Consider the following 23,734-nt stretch of genomic DNA (forward strand, 5'->3'; position numbering starts at 1 on the left):
TGTTTTTAAAAAAACATGAAACATGAAAAGGTTGTTCTTTTACAACTTACGTTTAGATTTAAACTTTTTTATAAAGTCATAAAAAACAATTAACAATTTGTAAGTAAAATTCTTATTTTTGAGAGGTAAAACCCTCAATTATTTTATGGATAAAATGACGGCTGTCAAATAATCCAGTAGAAGGACTTCCCTGGCAGTCCAGTGGTTAAGACTCCACACTCCCAATGCAGGAGACAGAGGTTTGATCCCTGGTTGGGGAGCTGAGATCCTGCATGTGGCACGATGTGGCCAAGAAATAAAAACAATAAAATAATTTGGTAGGGAAAAAGCATTGCTATAACAAGATTAGTCCTGAGTTGATGGTAATTATGAAGACAGTCGATGGGTCTTTCAGGGTTCATTGTATATTAATCTCTCTTGTAAAGGTTTAAATTTTCCTATGATAGATTTTAAACGTTAGTTGACTGTAGTCAATCCATATTGGGGGTATGGAAGAGTATAGATGAAATGAGGGTAACTTTGAGCTGGTCATTATAGTTAGATCATCACTATTCTTTTATGTATATTTGAAATTCTCCATAAAAGAAAAAAGTAGACTGCCAAAAAAAACCAAAATGAACTTGAATAAAGGGTGTTGAGTGCTATGCCTGTGTAGTTTCTTGGCTAGCGTTTCAGCCTCTAAATTGTTAAAATAGATCTAATAGAGAACCTAGGTTGCTCAGTTTAGGAAAAGGCGTCTTTTCCAAGAAAAATGTATTAGAACATTTCCTTCAAGCTTTAGGAATAGAAATTCCCCAAGAGTAGAGTCCTGCTCTTACTAATCTTGGTATCCTACTAGTAGATATGTAACAGCAGGTATCTGTTTAATTAAGCAGTCATCATAAAGTTCATAAAATCCAAAGGATTTTACAAATGTTAGATGATTTCTAGGAACGTGACCAAAATTTACATTCTCTTTGCAAACATATGGCAGTGAGATTTGTTTTAAACCACCTACTAGACTGTAAATAGCAGAAGAGCAGGGACATTATCTTCTCATCCACTGCTGTGTCCTCCTCAGTTCAGTTCAGTCGCTCAGTCGTGTCCGACTTAGCGACCCCATGAACCACAGCACGCCAGGCCTCCCTGTCCATCACCAACTCCCGGAGTTCACTCAAACTCATGTGCATCGAGTCGGTGATGCCATCCAGCCACCTCATTCTCTGTCGTCCCCGTCTCCTCCTACCCCCTGTCGCTCCCAGCATCAGAGTCTTTTCCAGTGAGTCAACTCGTCGCATGAGGTGGCCAAAGTATTGGAGTTTCAGCTTTAGCATAAGTCCTTCCAATGAACACCCAGGATTGATCTCCTCTAGAATGGACTGGTTGGATCTCCTTGCAGTCCAAGGGACTCTCAAGAGTCTTCTCCAGCACCACAGTTCAAAAGCATCAATTCTTCGGCCATCAGCTTTCTTCACAGTCCAACTCTCACATCCATACATGACCACGGGAAAAGCCATAGCCTTGACTAGACGGACCTTGGTTGGCAAAGTAATGTCTCTGCTTTTTAATATGCTATCTAGGCTGGTCATAACTTTCCTTCCAAAGAGTAAGCGTCTTTTAATAGCCTAGCCCATATTAGGTCCTCGCAGATATTAGCTGACTGAATGTTTATGCATTTACAGAACGCTGTCTAATGTGGTTTCTCTCCCTCACCCATCCTGTCTTCTCTAGCCCCACAACATGGAACCACAGGTTACACTAAATGTGACTTTTAAAAATGAAACTCAAAGCTTTCTAGTTTCTGACCCAGAAAATACAACTTGGGCTGATGTGGAAGCTATGGTGAGTGTTATTTTGTTTTGTTTCTTCATCCTTTAAGCAGGCATATTTTCCCCCAAAGTACTTATTTTTAGCCATGCTTTTTAGCTGTAAAGTCTGTCATATTTACCATTTCTGAGCCTTTTGGAAAATAATTTTTGTCACGGGTTCATTCATATAGATGTACCTGGTAGAGGAAACAAAGTCATCTTGAAGAGTTTAGAAAGGAAAGGTAAAACTATTTTTTTTTTTAAGAAAAATAGGACTTACAAATTCTTTCCTTGTCGATACAGCCTAAGGAATGAATTGGTGTGGGCTCTACCCTAACCAGGCCTCAGGTTAACGTTCTCTTGATTGAGAGCAGATAGGTTACTGTGGGTTTTGAACCACCAAAGATACAATTTGTGTTTCTCAAGATCTGATCAGTTGCTTTTATTGGGAGGTCAAAAGGATGAGTGTCTCAGAGTTGAGCAGGAAAACTGCTACAGATGTTTACACAGCAGCTCATTTTGTTGTTATTGGTAGTGCCTTTCCTCCTCTAGGTTTGCCCTTTGTTCTGTTTTTGTTTGATTTGCGGTAGTGAATGTTTTACTTCCTGTGTAACTGTGTTTGTCTAATGTAACTCTTTGGTTAAAAACCTACTTTTACCAGGTTATGTGTTATGGTGAGACATGGTGGGGAGACCTCAAAAGATGATCTGATCTAGTCCTCTGTCTTCCAGGAGAGATTTCTTTATATTTATTTATACTGCCTGCACAAATGGTTATCCAGAAAGTTGGATCTTGTTTGTCAAATGATCTGAAAATCAAAAACAGCTATCTTTCTTTTCCTATTAGTTAAATGAGCTGACAGCTTGCCTTTTTTCTTTATGGTAAATTTTAAATTATAAAAGTATAATACGTGCCTGTTACAAGAAATAAAACAATCCAAACATATATAATGAAAAGATTAATGTCCCTCCACTCCCCTCATCCTTCACCCACTATTTCAGCCTCTTTGGGAGTAATCAGTGTTAACAGCACTGTATGTACTCTTAGTTGCGGCATGTGGGATCTAGTTCCCTGACCAGGGATCAAACCCAGGTCCCCTACATTGGGAGCATGGAATCTTAGCCACTGAACCACCAGGACAGTCCCTGTCCATCCTTTATATTACGATTTCTAGGGTTCTATTGCAACCTGCCTTTTTGATAACTTGATCATATGGTGTGCACATTTTATTTGCAGGTAAAAGTTTCATTTGATCTGAACACTATTCAAATAAAATACTTGGATGAGGAAAACGAAGAGGTAAAGTATATTATAGTACCCATGAGAGTAAGGATCTTATTTCTCAAGAGGGATGTGGTGGTCAAAAATATCAGAATACTGTTTATCTCATTTGTGTAGGAGTTTAAATATATTTGATAATTGCATGTTCTAAGCCAACTTGTGGCATCTGAAATGGAGTTGAGAAATAGGAAAGCAGTGTTGAAGAAGAAAATCTGAGAGATAACTTTTAAAACTACATAGGGATCTTATATTCAACTATATCACAAGCTGCTATTTAGTTTATATAATAAAAAATAATGGCAAACCCTCATTTAGTGGTTCTAACGTGTTACACTAACAACAGTACTAATAGTGTATACACTATTATCATCATCAGATGATGATACTTATGAGGAAACTGAGGCACAGAGAGTTTCAGTAACCTTGCCTAAAGGAGCAAAAGCTTGGAAGTAGTGAAGTAGTGTACCACTCATACCCTCTGATATATGTACTTCATCCTTTCTGGCTCCAGAGCCCAGGCTCCTAGCCACTATACCATGCTGCTTCTCAGTGTACCTGAAATAAAGGTAGATGTAATAGTTAAGCAATAAAATTAATTATTCACAGTTAGTTCAGGTACTGAAAAAGTGGAACCCCTAACCTGAGATTTTACATCTGTCCTGTGAGGCTGGATATGCTGAATTGCTCAGTTGATGAGAAGCTTATAATTCACTGTTGCTTTTTCTTCCTTACAGGTATCCATCAACAGTCAAGGTGAGTCCCTACGAAAACCTATTGAGCTTTATTTAAAAATCTTAATCTGCTCATGGGCATTGGTCTTTCCGTTTACACTCAAATCTTGTTGCAGTATTAGAGTAGAATTTGGGATAAATGTACTCATTTACCCATGGGCATTAGATTCATGGAAAATCTTTATTTTTTAGCAATTTTTGTGTGTAGGTTGGTACCCTTATTGGACCCAAAGGACCTCTTTAATGAGAGGTTCTCTTATATTTAAGATGCTAATCTTTTGAAAATACACTTCCCAGTTCAACACATTTAACTTGTTATCCTGGTATTGCTTTTTCCTTGATTTGGTATATGTGTTAAAGTCCATGTATAAATAAGATGGTTGTTCAGAACATGGGTGCATTTTCCATAGGAACAATGTTATATTTTTAACTGGCTGAAATGATAGTGTTAACATTATCCTTGAACTTCCTTGAGTCCTGAGATTCGTTAAGCCTAGTGTAAGGGAACTGGATTGAGTTTTTGTAATTGGAAGGCTCCGGTAGCAAAGAGAGAAGGATTTAAGTGGGAGAACTAATCTGCAAGTAGCTTCTATTTATGACAGCATGAGAAGGGAGTTTGTCAGCTAAAAGGTAGTAGCTGTTTGTATATAACAATTGAAAGCTAAGAATTTTAAAAGTAAGAATTTACTGTGCTTAATTGAATCTTTTGGGCTGGTTAAAAAAAAAAAATCACAGTATGTATTTTTGTCCTTTTAGGAGAATATGAAGAAGCACTTAAGGTAATGATTATTTCGTCTTATTTTCAAATAATTAAAAAAATATTTATGGACTAAAACTTGAGCCTGAATTCTGTTAGCAGTGGGGAGAAACTAATGACTAAACACAGCAAAACCCATTTTTAGGGAGACTGGGAGGAGTTTGGCATACCACACAGCAAAAGGTACATCTTAATGTAAAGATTCTTTCTGATGATCATGGCATCTCATTGCTGATCTTGAAGCCACCATCTTGGCATTTCAGAATTCAAAAAACTCTGGATTGATGCTTTCTGGTTTACACTTTTCATCTCCTTCCTTCACTTTGTTGCCTGTAGAATATTACACTATAATGTGGAAGAATTTAAGGTGTAACCATGCAGTTACAAATACCATCTTGTTTGTCAATGATCAATTAGAGCATTCCTCAAGGTCACTTATTTAAGGTGTGCTAAGCTGACCTTTCATTGACTATCCTTTTTGAACTTCTAATCCAGATTAAATCATTTTCCATAATCACTTTTGGTCTAGGGAGAGAAGAAGGGAAAGGCAAACATTTTTTTTTTAAATCAGTAGCTGGATTTATTTACCCTTTCCAGTTTATGGTCAAAACTGCTGTTCTGGGTGCCACTTGTTTCAAAAATTTAGCCAATTTTTTCTTGTTTTTTTACTGAGAAATCTTTATTTCCCAGCCAGTCTCTTGGTTTTAGATATCCATGTCCTCTCCTGGTTTCTCGTAGTTGAAATATCTGTCTGTGTTAAGAATTTCTCATGCTTCGTAATTTCTCTCTGCCTCAGTTTTCATGCAATCTTCCTGTTTGCTTTTTGCTTTTAAGCTGTTCTCACATGATGTTCCCTAACATTCCTTTATTGTTCTTCAACTCTTCCAGCTTTTTGATTTCCCAATTCCCAGGATCTACAGTAGTTTCACTAAAAAGATCTTTTTAAAACTTCAGAATTCCTCTACCTTTCCCACATTCACTATTTTACCTATTCAGTCAGAAATCTTGGATATCAGGAGTCTAGAATTTATATAAGCCTGTCTTGCCCTAGGGAGCAAGACTTCTTTTATATGCATAGTTTTTACATAATTACTATATAATACTTAAAATCCTATATTTATATTTTGACACAGTTTCACTATAGTTGTTTCTTGAGCAGTGTTTTTCACAGACTCTACCTATTATTTTAGAAAAAGCTTCTTGGTTTCTGGCCTAGAATAGGAGTTGACAAACTGTACCTGGTAAGGGGTGTGCGCGTGTGTGCGCACGTGTCAGTTCAGTCGTTCTGTCGTGTCCAGTGCTTTGTAACCATGGACTGCAGCACCCCAGGCTTCCCTGTCCATCACCAATTCCCGGAGCTTACTCAAACTCATGTCCATCAAGTCGGTGATGCCATCCAACCATTTCATCCTCTGTCGTCTCCTCCTGCCTTCAGTCTTTCCCAGTGCTGGGGTCTTCTCCAGTGAATCAGTTCTTTGCATCAGGTGGCCAAAGTATTGGAGTTTTAGCATCAGTCCTTCCAATATATATTCTGGACTGATTTTCTTTAGGATGGACTGGTTGGATCTCCTTGCAGTCCAAGGGACTCTTCAAGAGTCTTCTCTAATACCACAGTTCAAAGGCATCAATTCTTTGGTGCTCAGTTTTCTTTATGATCCAACTTTGAAATCTATACATGACTACTGGAAAAACCATTGACTAGACGGACCGTTGTCAGCAAAGTAATGTCTTTGCTTTTTAATATGCTGTCTAGGTTTATCATAGCTTTTCTTCCAAGGAGCAAGCATCTTTTAATTTTATGACTGCAGTCACCATCTGCAGTGATTTTGGAGCCTCAAAAAATAAGTGAATCACTGTTTCCATTGTTTTCTTATCTGTTTGCCATGAAGTGATGGAACTGGATTCCATGATCTTAGCTTCCTGAATGTTGAGTTTTAAGCCAACTTTTTCACTCTTTCACTTTGATCAAGAGGTTTAGTTCTTCACTTTCTGCCATGAGGGTGGTGTCATCTGCATATCTGAGGTTATTGATACTTCTCCCGGCAATCGTGATTCCAGCTTATGCTTCATCCAGCCCAGCATTTCGCATGATATACTCTGCATATAAGTTAAATAAGCAGAGTGACAGTGTATGTCACCTAGACGTACTCCTTTCCCAATTTCTCTGTTGTTCCATATCCAGTTCTAACTGTTGCTTCTTGACCTTCATAAAGATATCTCAGGAGGCAGGTAAGGTGGTCTGCTATTCCCATCTCTTTAAGAATTTTCCACAGTTTGTTGTGATCCACACAGTCAAAGGTTTGGTGTAGTCAATAAAGCAGAAGTAGATGTTTTTCTGGAACTTGCTTGTTTTTTCGATGATCCAGCAGATGTTGGCAATTTGATCTCTGGTTCCTCTGCCTTTTCTAAATATATATATATTATTTAAAATTTTTTCTGAATGTTGTATTTCATCTGAATTTAAATGACAAAAGTATTATACCTGTCAGTCAACTAAAAGGTTCTTTCAGTTCTCCAGACCAGCCTTCCTTCAGAGGTAAATAAAAAAGAAACAGATCACCTCACGCCTGTCAGAGTGGCTGTCATCAGCAGGGTCACAAATAACAAATGATGACAGGGCTGTGGAGAAAAGAGAACACTTGTACACTATTGGTGGGTATGTAAATTTGATGTGGCCACTGTGAAAAACCGTTTGGATGTTCCTCAAGAAACTAAAAATACAACTACTGTATGACCCAGCAATTTTACTCCTGATTATATATCCAAAGGAAATGAAGATACTAATTTGAAAAGATGTATGCACCCAATATTCACAGCAGCATTATTTATAGTAGTCTAAATATGGAAGCAACCCAAGTGTCCATCAATAGATGAATGGATAAAGATGTGTATACACACCCACACAGTTAGTTGTTGTTTAGTTACTAAGTCACGTCTGACTCTTTTGCAACCCCATGGATTGTAACCTTTCAGGCTCCTCTGTCCATTAGATTTCCCAGGCAAGAATACTGGAGTGGGTTGCCATTTCCTCCGAGGGATCTTCCTGACCCAGGGATTGAACGAACAGCTCCTGCATTGGCAGGTGGATATCGCTGAACCACTAGGGAAGTCCAGCAATACTAGTCAACCATAAAAAAGAATGAAGTTTTGCCATTTACAACAACGTGGATATAGCTTAGTGAAATAGTTCAGGAAGAGAAAGGCAGATATTGTATGTTATCATATATGTGGAATCTAAAAAGTAAAATGTGAATATAACAAAAGAAACAAACTGACCGATACAGAAAACGAACTAATGGTTACCAGTATGGAAGGACAAGAAAGGGGTAGAGGATTTAAAGATGCAAATTATTACATATAAATAAGCTACAAGGAATGGAGAATTTAGCCGTATCATATTTTATCATAACTATAAATGGAATATGATCTTTAAAAATTATAAATTACTAGGTTATATACCTGAAAGCATATAGTATTATAATTCAACCCTACCTCAGTTAAAAAAAGAAAGGAGGGACTTTCTGAAGGTCCAGTGGTTAAGCCTCCACACTTCTGAAGGAGGGGGCACATGTTCAATCCCTTGATGAGGAACTAAGATCCCACATGCCCTGCAACTTGGACAAAAATAAAAAGTGAAAGGAAGGAATTATGTAGAGTATTTAGATACAGTGTCTTTTTATAAAAACAGTATTTGAACATTTTCAGTATAGCTTAGCAATCCAGTTTCTGTTGACAAATTTAGTTCAGTGTCAGGAGGGATAGTACATACCCAAATTCAGTAGCCAACAGATATCTTAATCCTTTTCACCAGAAAGTACTGGTGGAAATTCCCGAGTGGTCCAGTGGTTAGGACTCTGAGCTTTCACCATGGAGGGCACGGGTTATCTGGTTAGGGAACTAAGATCCTATAAGCTGCATGGTGCAGCAAAAAAAAAAGATAATACTGGCCTTTTTAGTAAAGCCTCAGAGCTGCTTCTCTCTTATTTCCTCCTAATTCTTGTTCTTTAATAGCACGGTTACCTTGTTCACATTCTTCCTGTGCTTTTTTAAGATTATTTTTTAAATTATTGTTTTTTGGTTGCACTGGGGTTTTGTTGCTGCATGGGGGCTGGCTCTGTTTGCAGGGGGCTACTCTTGGTTGCACAGGCTTCTCATTGCAGTGGCTTCTTTTGTTGCAGTGCACAGGCTCTAGGCATGTGGGCACGGTAGTTGTGGCACACAGGCTTTGTTGCCCCGTGGCATGTGGGATCTTCCCGGACCAGGGATTGATCCTGTGTCCTATGCATTGGCAGGCAGATTCTTATCCATTGTACCAGGGAAGCCCCTTTTCCTGTGTTTTTTGGTATGATGTTTTCTTTTTATTAATATTTTTCTTTGGAATAGCAGGAGAGTTTACTCTTATGCTACATTGTTCTGGCTGAGACTGCTCAAAGTTCAGAGTTCTTCAGACAAAGCCTGACTAGTACTACATTGTTCTAGCAAATACTGATCTACTCATTCTTCTGACAAAGGATGTTCAACTTCTAGTTTTGACAAGGACTGGTTACTTCTCTAGGTTGCTTCCTGAATCTTTCCTCTTTAGCTAATTAGAGATATTTCAAATGATCATGATATAAATCTGTGAATTGAGATTCCTGTGAGGTTTAAGTCTTCATCTCCTGCCATAACAATCTCTTACATGTTGCTGACTTTTTAGTTTTCTTCAAAATGTAAAGCTTTCCCTTGGAAGGTAACTTCCTTATGAACTTTCCCCACAGAGGCCTATAGATGATTGGTAGTTAGGTCACCACGTTTTCTGTTTCAGGTTCTTATTTCTGAATCCGATGGGTAAAACTCATTTGCCATATGTCCCCAAACTCCTTGTTCACCACCTTGCTGCTGACCTCACCCTGGCCACATATTTAAAGTTTTATTAGAACACAGTCATGCCCGTTCATCATGTTTTGTCTCTGGCTACCTTTGTGCCACAATGGCAGTTGAGTAGTTATAGCAGGAACTAAATGGCCTACAAGCCTAAAATATTTATTATGTGGGCCTTTAAGAAAGTTTGTTGAACAACAAGAACCTCCTGTATAGCACGTGGAACTATATTAAATGTCTTGTAATAACCTATTATGGACAAGAAACTTGAAAAAGTGTGTGTGTATATGTATTGCAATCACTTTGCTCTACATCTGACCTGAGTCATTATAAATCCACTATACTTCAATTAAAGAAAAAAAGAAATTTTGCTGATCCCTGACCTAAGATAAGAGCTTTCAGATATTTTGGCCACAGAATGCTGTTTCTAAGTGGAATCTTAAGAAATCTAATGTGTGAAAATAGATAAAGAACAGTTCTTGTCACTGGTTAACAAGTGCTCCCACAGACTTGATCCTTAATCTCTCCTTGGATGCTGGAGTACCCTCTTAAAACCTCAAATGCTCCTTGAAGTAGAATTTTTAAAAATAGAGTGTTGAGAAGATTCTCTTCAAAAAGAGTTGACCACTTAAACATGCTTCCCAAAATACTATTCTTAGTGGGAAGGTAAAGACTTAACTATGGGATGTAAGTTTAACTTTTCCGAGTCTTAGAATTGACTTTTGTAAAGTTGAGACTGCTGCTGCTGCTGCTGCTAAGTCACTTCAGTCGTGTCCGACTCTGTGTGACCCCATAGACGGAAGCCCACCAGGCTCCCCCATCCCTGGGATTCTCCAGGCAAGAACACTGGAGTGGGTTGCCATTTCCTTCTCCAGTGTGTGAAAGTGAAAAGTGAAAGTGAAGTCGCTCAGTCGTGTCCAACCCTTAGCGACCCCACGGACTGCAGCCTACCAGGCTCCTCCATCCGTGGGATTTTCTAGGCAAGAGTACTGGAGTGGCTTGCCATTGCCTTCTCCGAAAGTTGAGACTGCTGCTGCTGCTGCTAAGTCACTTCAGTCATGTCTGACTCTGTGCGACCCCATAGATGGCAGCCCTCTAGGCTCACCCATCCCTGGGATTCTCCAGGCAAGAACACTGGAGTGGGTTGCCATTTCCTTCTCCAATGTGTGAAAGTGAAAAGTGAAGTCACTGAGTCGTGCCTGACTCTTAGTGACCCCATGGACTGCAGCCTACCAGGCTCCTCCGTCCATGGGATTTTCTAGGCAAGAGTACTGGAGTGGCTTGCCATTGCCTTCTCCGAAAGTTGAGACTAGAATCCGTAAATGGAGTCCTACATTATAAACCAGTTAACAGATGGTAACTGGACAAAGGTGGTGATCATTTCACAATGTATTCCAACATCGAATCGTTACATAGTCCACCTGAAACTAATGTTATGTCAATTACACTTAAATTTTAAAAAATTAAACAACCCAGTTAAACAAAACATCTCACCTAATGAAGAGCTACACTAAAAACTTCGTTTTTAACAAAACCATTCCTAGTTAACATTCTTGGCAAAGAAACAGTAGGCTGAGCATTAGCATATTTGTCATTTGACTTAATTTTAAAAAGCATGAATCCTTGGGGATTTATCACACTACTACTCCTACTTTTGTGTATATTTGAAATTTTTCATAATAAAGTTTGAAAAAACGCTCCCTCCATCCCCCAAAAAGAAAGAAACCATTTTGAGGAATAGGTATAGTCTTGGAATATTACAGATATATAAAGAAGCATAAATTGTGATATTTTCCAGCAAATGTCCCCATAACTTTTCTGTTTTTGTTTCTTTGAATTTTTATTTAGGAAAAGAATCACATGATATTGTTTTTATTTCATAACTTATGCTCTCAGATGGCAGTTAAGCAAGGAAACCAACTGCAGATGCAAGTCCATGAAGGCTATCGTGTTGTCGAAGGAGCCCCACCCCCCATTGGAACAGAAAAACGATCAGTTGCTAGGACAGGAAAGAAGCCACTCGCACATTATTCTTCACTGGTGAGAGTCTTGGGGTCAGACATGAAGACCCCAGAGGATCCTTCAACACAGGTACGAAGGGAACGACCTGTCTCTCTGATTTTTCTGACCTGTGTTTCATTGTCTCTGGTCTAAGATTTGAGCTATTCTTCAGTGGTTTGGGAATTAATTGTGACCATCTCTGTCTGACTTTTTGAACTGGTAACTGATTACTTCTAGAGAGGACCATGAATAGGGTGACGTTTTTCTTATACTTTTTCATGCTAATTTTTTAAAACTGTACGTTATTTGACAAAAGAAACCTCAAAATACATTATAGGACAATTACTTTAAACGGAAGGAAAAAAGTATTTTGGATTTGTGTTTACTTGCAGCAGCTTCCACCTGCTCCACGTAATCCAGACCCGCCTCAAGACAAGCCCCCTGACTGGTTCACAAGCTACCTAGAGACAGTGAGTGTTCTTTCCAGCTTGGGTTTAGCAGCAGTGTTCGCACAGATGGATTGTTGAAGAATTAGAAAGCTAGCTCCAGAGGGCCGCTGCTTCTGGTACAGGTGAACGAAGAATGGTAGCTAATAATTTCCAAACTACAGCAGTTCCAGTCAAGAAAGTTCCCGGCTTTTGCAGTGATGTACTAGAAAAGGGAGTTTAAGGATGTAAGGGAAAGAGACAATTTCTGTGCTTGAGAAGGAAGTGTTAGAAATTTACTTATCAAAGGGCTTCTTGATATTTGCTCTGAAGCCACTTTAGCTGTGGAAGGATTGGACCTTTTTTTTTGCTATGTTTCTGTCCATTTGTTCTGTATCTGTTATCTGATTATTGTGTTCTTATACCAGAGATAGTGAGGTTTCAGGTTTATTTTATATTTTCGTGCCTTTTTCCAGTCTTGGAACTGAGAGAATTCCCACCCTACCCCCGCCCCTCACCTTTTCTGTATTCTAGTTCAGAGAGCAAGTGGTTAAAGAAACGGTTGAAAAGCTTGAACAGAAATTACATGAGAAGCTTGTCCTCCAGAATCCATCCTTAGGTTCCTGTCCCTCAGAAGTTTCAATGCCTGTTTCAGAGGAAACACTGTTTTTGCCAGAAAACCAGTTCAGCTGGCATATTGCTTGTAGCAGCTGCCAAAGGAGTATCGTGGGTGTGCGCTACCAGTGCAGGTAAAACAGTAGCTTGGGAATGAACACCCCTTAGTAGACCTCAGAGCGGGAGGTTCTAATGTTCTGGGGGGTAGAGGGTGTCCTTACTCTGAGCATCAGACACATCAGCTCTGTATTGAAAACAAGCTACTCTTCACCTACAAGAGAAAGTAACTATTTGAAGAGTGGGTAATTAGATTGCTGTGTTCAGGTGTACATTTGAATTGAGAGAGCCAGACAAAATTAAGTTCCCCAAAACAAAATTGGATCCCTAAGGGTTGTCTCCCTATTCCAAACACTTTCATATCTTTCATCGCATAGATTGTCCTTTGAAACAGGTATAGGTGAAATGTTACTATCTTCATTTTATTCATGAGGATTGAGACATGGCATGTGTGGGTGGCATGCTAAGGTTCCCACCTCAGTGGTGATAGAGCAAATATATGGAAGTCTGGGTCCGTATCTCCTGACCTCAGGTACTTCCCACTGTGCCATTCCTTTCCTCACAGCCTCTGCCCATCCTACAATATCTGCGAAGATTGTGAATCGGGGCCGTATGCCCATGACTCCAACCATGTCCTGCTGAAGTTGCGGAAACCTGTTGTGGGTTCCTCTGAACCGTTTTCTCACTCGAGGTTCTCTACTCCTCGTCTTCCTGCTGCTCTGGAACAGGCCAGGTAAAACCATATATATGTGGGGTGTTTGTTCTCTGGTTGGTTTCTTGGTTTTGGTGACAGGGTGGGATCACAAAACTAAATAGCCTCCTGGACTTCCTTTGTGGTCAGTCCAGTGGTTAGGACTCTGCGCATCCATTGCAGGGAACACAGGTTTGATCCCTGGTTGAGGAACTGAGCTCCCACGAGCTGTGTGGCACAGCCAAAAAAAAGACTGAAGAGTCTCCTTAGTTCCAGCTCCCTTCCAGTTGATGTGGTGTGACAGGGATAATTATCCAGAGCTAATGAGATGGAAACCAGAACTGCAGAAATTAAGAAACTAAACTAGAAGCAGACGCTGATGAAGAACACAGGTGGCTCAGAATACCTTCAAGGTTTATTTGTGAGATTTGTTTTTTAAGACTTTTTTTTTTTTTAAATCTCACAGGCTCCAGAAGCAAGTTGATAAGAACTTTCTTAAAGCAGAAAAGCAAAGGTTGCGGGCTGAGAAGAAACAGCGTAAAGCAGAGGTCAAGGAACTTAAAAAGCAGCTTAAACTCCACAGGAAGATTCATCTATGGAATTCGCTTCATGGGCTGCAGAACCCCAAGTCTCCTTTGGGCCGACCTGAGAGCCTGCTGCAGTCAAACACCCTAATGTAAGCCCAGGGCCAGGGCGGGAGCCAGAGCTTTAGGCTCAGCTCTAAAACTGGAACTTAAGCCAACTTCTGTCTTATTTATTATTGCTAACTCCTAACACTCATACCCTTAAAACTCCCCATTTTCTGATCTTAGTGTTCCTAAACGGTGGTTTGCTAGTCATCTTTGACACTTACTTTGTTGCCTTCTTCAGAAAAACAGAAACCAATAAGGTTGAGAAACTGGTGTAATTTCTCTTCACTGGAGGGAGTCAGGATTTGAAGCAAAAGGAACAAATGTTTTAAGAGCCCAACTCTAGTTGTGGTATTTATGGACCCTTTCCATTATCCTCACCATAGCTTTTTAACTTAGAAGTCAGGTCCCCTTGTTTTGTTCTTTCAACTGTGCCATATGGCAGGTAGGATCTTAGTCCACTGACCAGTGATCAGACCCGTACTCCCTACAGTGGAAGCACGGAGTCCTAACCACTAGACTGCCAGGGAATTCCTTGGGTCGGCTTGTTTTCTTTAAAAATGTTAGTAGTTTGTTCTTGTTGTTGGAGGGTTTTTTGGCTGCATCACATGAAGCTTGCGGGGTCTTAGTTCCCAGACCAGGGATTGAACCCAGGCCCTCAGCAGTGAAAGCAATGAATTCTAACCACTGGACTGTAAGGGAATTCCCATTATAAAGCAAACGCACTAGTATGCCCTCCAGGGTCACGGCCTGCATATTGAACCACATATTGGATATTCAGAATACATCACACCCAACACAAGTAATTAAATATCTAAATTTCTGTTCAGGCTGCCTCTGCAACCCTGTGCCCCAGTTATGCCAACGCTCAGTGCAGCGTTTGTGGATGAGAATTTGCCTGATGGGACTCACCTCCAGCCAGGAACCAAGTTTATCAAACACTGGAGGATGAAAAATACAGGAAATGTCAAGTGGAGCACAGACACAAAGGTAGTTTTCCCCACAAAGTGTGACTGTGAAGTGGTTGAGATGGCAGAGTGTTTAACTGACAAACTTTATTTCTCTTGTTACTATTCTTTTCAGCTCAAATTCATGTGGGGAAACCTGACTTTGGCTTCTACCGAAAAGAAGGATGTTTTGGTTCCCTGCCTAAAGGCTGGCCATGTGGGAGTCGTGTCTGTGGAGTTCATTGCGCCAAGCTTGGAGGGAACATACACTTCCCATTGGCGTCTTTCTCACAAAGGCCAGCAGTTCGGGCCTCGGGTCTGGTGCAGCATCATAGTGGATCCTTTTCCCTCCTCAGAGAGCCCGGATAACAGTGAAAAGAGCATGATCAGCTCAAGCAGAGGTGATGATCTCACCTGCCAGCAAGAGGTGAGCATTGGAAGGGCCTATTCACAGATGGTGGGTCCTCCAGGAACCTGGAAAGGCCAGCTTCTCCCCTCCCCACCAAACACATCAGTATGCTTATATTGGGCCTAGTCTTGTGGGGCTTTGTGTGTCCTTCAGATCTGAGTGCAGGTGTCCCTCAGCGCTTAACCCTGGTTGTTACTCGGTGCACAGTTTTCTTTTAGATTTTTCTTGTTGTTGTTTATTTATTTGTTTTTGACTGCACTGGCTCATCAATGCTGCACAGGCTTTCACTAGTGCAGTGAGTGGGGGCTACGCTTCATTGCGGTGCACAGGCTTCTCACTGCAATGACTTCTCTTGTTGTGGAGCATGGGCTTCAGGAGTGCACCAGCTTAGTGCTCCACGGCACGTGGGTTCTTCCCAGACTAGGGATCATACCTGTGTCCCCTGTATTAGCAGGCAAATTCTTAACCAGTGGACCACCAGGGAAGTCCTGTGCATGTTGTTTTAAGGCAACTTCCCTATTTACTGCTTAAATTTAAGTTACCCAGTGGTAATGTCCTGGTTTTGACTATTTATGGTTAATCAAGTTACTGTCACTAGGGGAAGCTAGATAAAGGGGGTAATTAGTAAACTCTCTGTACTCTTTTTGCAGCTTTTTTTATAGAAAAGTGTGAAATTATATCAAAACAAAAAGTTTTACTACATACAGTGCATTTGATTTTTGGTAGGCAGCCGTCAACTTGCTTTTTGAGTTCTGTTGAGGGCCGAAAATGTGTCCCATTTGTTTCTCTCCATAGGAAGCTTTTCTGGCTAAAGAAGAAATTCTTCCTGGTGAAACAACTGAGCAGACAGAAGGGACAGGAACCCGCATCCCACAGAAGGCAAAGAATGCTGCCAGCAAGAGGGAGCTCTACATTCCATCTGTGGATCTTCTGACTGCCCAGGTGGAAGATTGAGCATTTTGAGGGGAAGGGACAGAAGCCCCTGGGGAACAAGTTCTTAACTTGTTGAAGGGAAGGTGGTAGAGCCATCAGTGGTGCTCAGGAAGTTAGAGATAGACCCACTCTAATCTAGTGAGATGCATCAAATGAGAAGATCATCCCCAATGGAAGCAAGTTTCTAAACTAAATGTTTCCTCTTTGAATTGGGAACTTATCTTGTGCTTCCCACAACTTCCCCTTCGCTGCCTCTTCTTTCTGCCTAATTGGTTCACCTTCACCCCCACTGCGTCTGCTCTCTCTCCTCCCAATGGCTATTTGAATGTTTGGTTCCCATTTAACTCTTCATGTTCTCACTTGACTGAGATGAGGCATGAATTTGAACAAAAGTTGAATCTAGGATGATGTGGAGCTCAATAGCCTTTAACACAAAACATGGCTCTAACATGTGTTGCAAGTAGCCTAACATGCCTCCCCGCCTCCCCTTTTTTTTTTTTCAGGACCTGCTGTCCTTTGAGCTTTTGGATATAAATATCGTCCAAGAATTGGAGAGAGTGCCCCACAACACTCCTGTGGGTAAGAATGTCACTTGGTCCACCTTGTTTATTAACAGACCCACTAGTACTGCCCCCCGACTCTGGAAGTTACTGTGTCATTCTGAGATATTAGGAGGCAAGGATTTCTCCCACAATGTGATATTAAAGCTGCACCCATGGGCCCATTTTCCTTCATTTCCCTGTTGTCTGTCAGAGGCAACAATACCAGCCTGTACAGAGTTTCCCCACCACGAAGGGACCCTCTTCTCCATTTCTCTCCAGGTGTTTGTGTCCCTGTTTACTTTACATTCATGGTGCTGTGTCTTGGCCATGGTCTTCCAGAGCCAAGCAGCTGTTCGTGATCCTTCCTGTGTTGATTGACCTGTCTGAGATACTTGTGTACCTGATGGTCTGGAGGAATTCTTTACAATAGGCCTTGAAGCGTACCTGGGTTTATTTTAGCTCTGCAGGAGGCAGTAAACCTAGAAGCTGCTGCTTCTGGACACTGAGTATTGATGATGCGATGCTTTTTCTTGGTTGATGGTTCTCCTGTCTTCATTCTCCAGATATGACTCCCTGCATGTCTCCTCTGCCACATGACAGTCCTTTAATAGAGAAACCAGGCTTGGGGCAGATACAGGAAGAGAGTGAAGGGGCGGGATTTAAAGCACTTACTGGTAAGGGGTTAAATATTTGTAAAGCATTTGCATCTTCCCCTTCCATACCGTACCTGGTTGTTATCCATACCTTCTACTAACCTTACCTTGGTGTGTGAATGGGTTTTCCATAGGATCTGATTTTTTGAAGTCTCCTTACCTTCACATAGCACAGACAGCAGCTATTCCTTGGCATCGTATCAGCAATGGGACATGACTGGAGAAAGCTCTGCAACACTTGAAACACCAAGTGCAGACAAAAGTTCTGTCCTTTCCAGATTCCACAGTGTCAGTAAAGAAAGAGGCTGAGAACGTTTCTTCCATGGAGGAACCAGAAGATGATTTGAGTGGGACCCAGTTCGTGTGTGAGACTGTCATCCGATCCCTTACGTTGGATGCCGCCCCGGATCACAAACCTCCTTGGAGACAGAAGTCCCCGCAGAGTGAGTGTCCCTGAAATTCCCGGACCCTACCCCACCTGCCCATTGGGGTGACGCCTGACTTGTGATTGCCAGACCTGAGCAGGTAGAAGTGCTCTTCTTTACCGAGAGTGGAGACAGGGGAATCTTTGTTAGAGTGTGGATCACGGTGGTTCGTTTAGACTCTACATGTGCATCAGGAGCAAAGCAGCTCCCTAATTCATTTCTGCACTTTCCCAGGGGCAGAATTACAGCTGCACGCCACAGAGGAACAGCAGCCAACTGTGCTGCCGGGGTTCTGCAGTAAGGAGTCTTCTTGTAAGTGGATGGAGCCCCTCAGCAGAGAACCCTCCCCTGCCCTCCCACCCCCACCCCCAGCAGCTGAGTTGTCGTCTCATTTCTCCAAGGGCAGCAGTCAGGAAATAGTGGGCAGAAGCAGGAGCACCAAGCTGAAGTTTCTCAGGGTTAAATTCTGCTGTAATAAATTTCTTTGTGGCAGAATTTCTAGAGGTCAGATAGGCAGAACCAATTTCATGTATTTCAGATACTATTCAAACACTCAAACTTTAAAACTATGTATTTAAAAAATATATATTTCCACACGCACACTTGAGTACAAATGGATAACAAAAGTCTAAACAAAGTCTAAAAGGACTTAAACCAAAATGTTCACAGTAGTTGTCTCAATAAGATTATCGGTAGTTTGTTGTTATTTTTTTTCTTAACTCATCCATGTTTTGCCAGTTTTCTGTCATGACTACTCCTTACTTTGCAAAGAAGAGGAGGCAAGGAGTCAAAAGTAGTCATATAGTCCTGCCGTACTTAGCACCAGATGTTTTCTCTTCTCATAGCACTGTTAGCTAGTTTAGCAGTTTCGATTTGAAACCATCCCAGTATGTTAGGTGCTTATCTGATAGCTCAGTTGGTAAAGAATCCGCCTGCAATGCAGGAGACCCTGGTTCGATTCCTGGGTCAGGAAGATCCCCTGGAGAAGGGATAGACTACCCACTCCAGTATGCTTGGTCTTCCCTTGTGGTTCAGCTGGTAAAGAATCCACCTGCAATGTGGGAGACCTGGGTTCAATCCCTGGGTTGGGAAGATCCCCTGGAATAAGGGAAAGGCTACCTACTCCACAGTGTTCTGGAGAATTCCATGAATTGTATAGTCCTTGGGGTTGCTCTGACAATTATGTTAACTGTCACCTAAAGAGAAAAGGAAAGGGGCCTCCTTGTTTTAAGGTTCATAGTGTTCTCAGAAGCTTTATTGTTTCTGCTGACCTTGTTTTTATGAACTTTGGTTCTTTGCAGCTTCAGACTTTGAATATGGCCCTCTGGTTTGTCCCTTTCCTCTGGCTTTCCTAATTATAGCTCATGACCCACACGGCTTGGTATAGGGTAGGGTAAGCACGAGGGACTGTTTTTAGCTTGTACCTTAAAATTGGATGCTTTCACCCTTTAGTGAAATTTGTCTCACCTGAAGAGGGACCACTTGCAGACGAGAGGGAGGAGATTGTCCAAATTGCTGAAGAAGAGGCTGTTGTGGAGGAAGAGGATGAGCTCAAAGATGAAGTTCGGAGTCAGTCCTCTGCTTCTTCAGAGGACTATATCATCATCCTGCCTGAGTGCTTTGACACCAGCCGCCCCCTGGGGGACTCCATGTACAGCTCTGCACTCTCACAGCCAGGCCTGGAGCGAGGGGCTGAAGGCGAGCCTGGGATTGAGGCTGGGCAGGAACCAGTCGAGACTGGGGAGAGACCCCCTGGAGGGGAGAATCAGCCACAGGGGCACAACATCAATGACATCCTTATGACCTCACAGACTCTGGACACAGTGCCCCTAACCCCAGAGGTGGTGGGGCCTCCACCACAGCTGCCCAGGTACCATTTGTACCCCACTCTGCTGGGCTGTCCTTCAGAGGTGGAATAAAGAGAGAGGACTCAACCTGATCTCAAAACCTGTTTCTCTGTCAGCGGGGGAAATGGTGATTTCCCATAGTAAAGTCTGATGAATAAAAGTTGTACTTCCCAATATTTGTGGATCCTGGATTTAAAGAAATACTTGCTTTTGTTAACCTTAATTAGCTGAGTAATTAGCAGGGGAGTAACCAGACTGCAGCCAGTCTTTCTAGCTTGACTGTGGCTGAAGAGGAAAACAGAAGAGTGAGCCCTTCCTACCTGATCCCTAGATGTGCTCTGGATCAGCAGTGTGAAGCCTCTGTAGAGAATCTAGCCCTGCTGTGCCCTGTTTGCTGTTTTTCCACCATTACCGGAGTTGCCTTCTCAACTTACTTTCAATATTGTGTCTTTCTGAAAGGAATCCTCCCTGTGCACAGCATCATGGTTCCCCAGGAGTGGATTTACCAGTTATCATACCAGAAGTTTCTTCAGTCCCTGGTCAGATCAGAGGAGGTAATGACCTGCCTGAGCTTTCTCTCTGTGCTCTTTTCTCATGGAAACCAGGTATAAGTAGGCACTCTGTGGTTCTTGGCAGTTTTGCGAAACTTGCCCTTTGACTTTCTCTGTGCTCCTCCCTCCTCCTGTTTTTGTTCTATCTTCTAGCTTAATATTTATTAGATGAGACCCCATAGAAGCTGGCATTGTGCTGTAGTGGAGAGAACACAGGTTTTGGAACCAGCCCAGTCTAGGTTCAGCCCCCGCTCTACCTTTCCTTACTGTGTCACCTTGCAGTGGCTCAGCAGGTTGATAATACCTGAAGGTCTGTTTCCTCATCTACAAAATAAAGAGAATAGCACCTTGGAGTTGTGAGTAGACCCTCAAAGTGGCTTCCCTCTCTTCCTCAAAAAACAAAACCTGGACTTTGCTGGCAACCCAATGATTTAAGACTCTGCATCCAATGCAGGGGGCACAGGTTGAATCTCTGATCAAGGAACTAAGAGCCCACATGGCATGTAGTGCAGCCAGAAAATCAAAGACTTGAAATGTTGTGATCAGACTGTTACCTGCCTCAGAAATAGCCCTGCTGGGAGTTAGGAAATCCCAGGCATTTCTAGATGCTGCATCTAACCAACAGCTCTTTTGCTTTTAGAGCTCAGAGGCTCATCAGGACTTGTAAACAGCAGACCGAAGAGCTATGACCACTCAAGGTAACTGGACCTTGCCTGTGCAGCCTCTTCTTCAGAAGCAGGTGGATGTCCTAGTGTTACCCCTGCTTACACAAGCCTCTCAGAGCACATGCCCCCTCCTGAGAGTGACAGAGGAGCGCCATCATCCCTTCTTGTTCTTATTTCTCCTGAAGCTCATGAGCAACCCTGAGCAGAGGGCTAATGTTGATGTTTAAGAGTGTTTCCAGTCCAGACCAGGAAGAAGCGCCCTTAGGTTCAGTTCCTGCTTAGTAACAGGAGGGCAGGAAGGTCCAGCCCATTGTGCATCTCGTAACTTGTTCTTAGACAAACCTGCCTCTTTGCTCCTAATCGTCTCAAAGCAGTGTCAAGTTGGGCCCCTCCCGGTACACAGTGTGCAGAAAATCACATTTCCTTTGGGAGGTGTTTCCTCTGAGATGGTAACTGAGCAGACATGCTGCCAGTACCTCACTGCGCCCTTGACCACATTAACTTTCCACTGGGGCTGAAAGCTGGCATGCTAACCAGAGTGACGTGTTTTCTGCAGTGCCCATATCTTGTAGCAGTAAGAACTGAGCCCTACATTGGACCTAGATTTGTAACTGTAAAACTGATAGGAAAACAGTCACACATTTTACATTTGATTTTTTTTTCTCCAGGAAATCTCATTTCCTTTCCAGGATGAGAGCCTAGATTATCTTGTAGGAAGATAATAATTAGTGTTTCTTAGGGAGATAATTCGGAGAAGGCAATGGCAAGCCACTCCAGTGTTCTTGCCTGGAGAATCCCAGGGACGGGGGAGCCTGGTGGGCTTCCGTCTATGGGGTCACACAGAGTCGGACACGACTGAAGTGACTTAGCAGCAGCAGCAGCAGCAGCAGGGAGATAATTTGGCTTTCCTCCTCAGGCACCACCACCACCACCATGGGAACAGCATTGCTGGAGGACTGGTGAAGGGGGCTTTGTCCGTTGCTGCCTCTGCGTACAAGGCCTTATTTGCTGGACCACCAGTCACCGCACAGGTCAGTGTAGGTTTTATTTTCCTGAACCTTATCCAAGTCATTAGTGAAAACAATGGTATCTGCCTGGGCTGGAGGGAGTCGCATGTCATCATAGAAAGCATGAGCTTTAAGTTTAGTCTTCTTTTAATGGGAGGATAATTGTTTTACAATATGTGTTAGATTCTGCTATATAGCAGCCGAGAATCAGCCATAAGTACATGTATGTCCCCTCTCTCTTGAACCTCCCTCCCATTCCCCCACCCCATCCTACCCCTCTATGTTGTCAGACCTGTGCTATACAGCAGCTTCCCACTAGCTATGTATGTTTCTTACATATGATAACATATATGTTTCAATGCTTCTCTCAATTTGTCTCACCCTCTCCTTCCACAAGTCTGTTCTCTATGTCTGCCTCTCTATTCCTGCGCTACAAATAGGTTCATCAGTACCATCTTTCTAGATTCCACATATATGTGTTAATATACGATATTTGTTTTCCTCTTTCTGACTTACTTCACTCCAGATAACAGGCTCTAGGTTCATCCATCTCTCTAGAACTGCCTCAGTGCTTGCTTCGGCAGCACATATACTAGAACTGCCTCAAATTCGTTCCTTTTTATGGCTGAGTAATTCCATTGGATATATGTATCACAAAACTTAGTCTTTGATTAACACACAAAGACTTGGCCACTTTCCACTTAAATGACTTTGGCTAAGTTAAGGGAGGAAAGAAAAAAGACCTAATGTGTGTTGCAGACCTAGTATGTGTGTGGCGCTCTCCCAGGTGGTAGTGCTACAAGAGGAATCAGACACCAGTCCCTGCCCAAAGTGGTGGGACCGGTGGAACACCTCAGTCTGATATTGGCCCCATAGTGCAGCACAGGAAGGCTTCCTAGTAGATGATGCCTGAAGTCATCCTAAAAGTTTTTGCCAGGAGTCAGAGTCAGAAAGGGCAGACATAGAGAGTAGCCAGTAAAGAGATCTGAAAATGTGAGCCTGGATGGTAAATTTGTTCTGAGAAGAGAAAGAAGAGAAAAGACCAGTGATGTAGGTGGGTTGCTGTGTTAAGTGATTTGGATTTTATTTTAGGACCCGTGGGCAGCCTCTGAAGGATTTTAGGGAAGTAATTAACATGATCAGATTTGTTCTTTGTAAGATCACTCCACTCCTCCATAGTGTGGAGGCTGAGGGAGCCTTAAGAAATCCAGCTGAGAATCCACGTGGAAGAAGAAAAGAGGGGTAGAAGAGAAATAGAAATGGCAGAACTTGGAGGCCATGAGGCTAGAAAGAAGTCAAGGATAAAAGTTTCTGGTTTAGACAGTCAGTGTTAACATTCTTTAAGAGGGGATATATAAGAAGGGTATATTTGGGCAGGAGGGAAAGAAAAATCAGGTCGGTTTTGGGGTGGTGTTGAATTTGAGACACACCCAGGTCAAATTATCCAGAGTATAGTTGGATTTATACATTTGAATTACAGAGAAAAGAAGTTGGCCTGGAAATGAAGTCATTTATGTACAAAATATAACAGGAGCCACAGATAAAATTTTCCAGGAAGAATGGATAAAGGAAGGAGCAGCCTCTAAGGATCATGGAAAGAAGGAGGGCTCTGCAGAGAGGACTGAGAACTAGGAGGAGGATGAGGAAGGGAAGGGAGTTCTACGCTGGTGCTTAGGGAAGGGAGTTTTAATGAGGAGGGCATGGCCAGCAGTGTCAGGTACCGCAGAGGAGTGTGAAGGAGCAGGGAGGACTTTAAGAGTACAACTGTGTCTCGCTTTCAAATAGCTGGACTATACAAAGGGGAAAGGAGAGTGAAAGCTGGGACATGTAAGGCAGAGGGAGACATTTTTAAAGGTGAGCCAGTAGCAAAGGAGGTTAACAATCAATGAGAGAGGTCAATTAGTAGAAAAATATTTCCAAG

General features: G+C 42.1%; 1 protein-coding gene and 1 pseudogene across 6 annotated transcripts in view; one reads left to right on the forward strand and one right to left on the reverse strand.

Moving 5' to 3' along the window:
* The window catches only part of NBR1 (NBR1 autophagy cargo receptor), a 29,796-nt gene that overhangs the window by 2,831 nt on the left and 3,231 nt on the right, over positions 1-23,734 (forward strand). For 2 of the 6 annotated variants that reach the window (XM_055407962.2, XM_055407961.2), the window contains exons 2-21: positions 1,711-1,821; positions 3,024-3,086; positions 3,803-3,821; positions 4,556-4,578; positions 11,313-11,507; positions 11,810-11,887; positions 12,377-12,591; positions 13,080-13,247; positions 13,672-13,881; positions 14,665-14,824; positions 14,918-15,208; positions 15,986-16,132; positions 16,627-16,702; positions 17,229-17,339; positions 17,597-17,761; positions 17,978-18,055; positions 19,196-19,613; positions 20,050-20,144; positions 20,782-20,839; positions 21,723-21,837. In XM_055407962.2, the coding sequence (XP_055263937.2) occupies positions 1,720-1,821; positions 3,024-3,086; positions 3,803-3,821; positions 4,556-4,578; positions 11,313-11,507; positions 11,810-11,887; positions 12,377-12,591; positions 13,080-13,247; positions 13,672-13,881; positions 14,665-14,824; positions 14,918-15,208; positions 15,986-16,132; positions 16,627-16,702; positions 17,229-17,339; positions 17,597-17,761; positions 17,978-18,055; positions 19,196-19,613; positions 20,050-20,144; positions 20,782-20,839; positions 21,723-21,837 (2,787 nt within the window). In that variant the 5' untranslated portion in view covers positions 1,711-1,719. The remainder of the gene's footprint in view (positions 1-1,710; positions 1,822-3,023; positions 3,087-3,802; positions 3,822-4,555; positions 4,579-11,312; positions 11,508-11,809; positions 11,888-12,376; positions 12,592-13,079; positions 13,248-13,671; positions 13,882-14,664; positions 14,825-14,917; positions 15,209-15,985; positions 16,133-16,626; positions 16,703-17,228; positions 17,340-17,596; positions 17,762-17,977; positions 18,056-19,195; positions 19,614-20,049; positions 20,145-20,781; positions 20,840-21,722; positions 21,838-23,734) is intronic. The other 4 variants (XM_055407963.2, XM_055407964.2, XM_055407965.2 and 1 more) reach the window with 4 other exon arrangements.
* On the reverse strand, positions 8,857-9,496 carry LOC148774748 (thyroid transcription factor 1-associated protein 26 pseudogene; annotated as a pseudogene).

Source organism: Moschus berezovskii, chromosome 20 (genome assembly GCF_049115385.1).
Source record: "Moschus berezovskii isolate FMDL1 chromosome 20, NW_MosBer_1.0, whole genome shotgun sequence".
Taxonomy (NCBI): Eukaryota; Metazoa; Chordata; class Mammalia; order Artiodactyla; family Moschidae; genus Moschus; species Moschus berezovskii.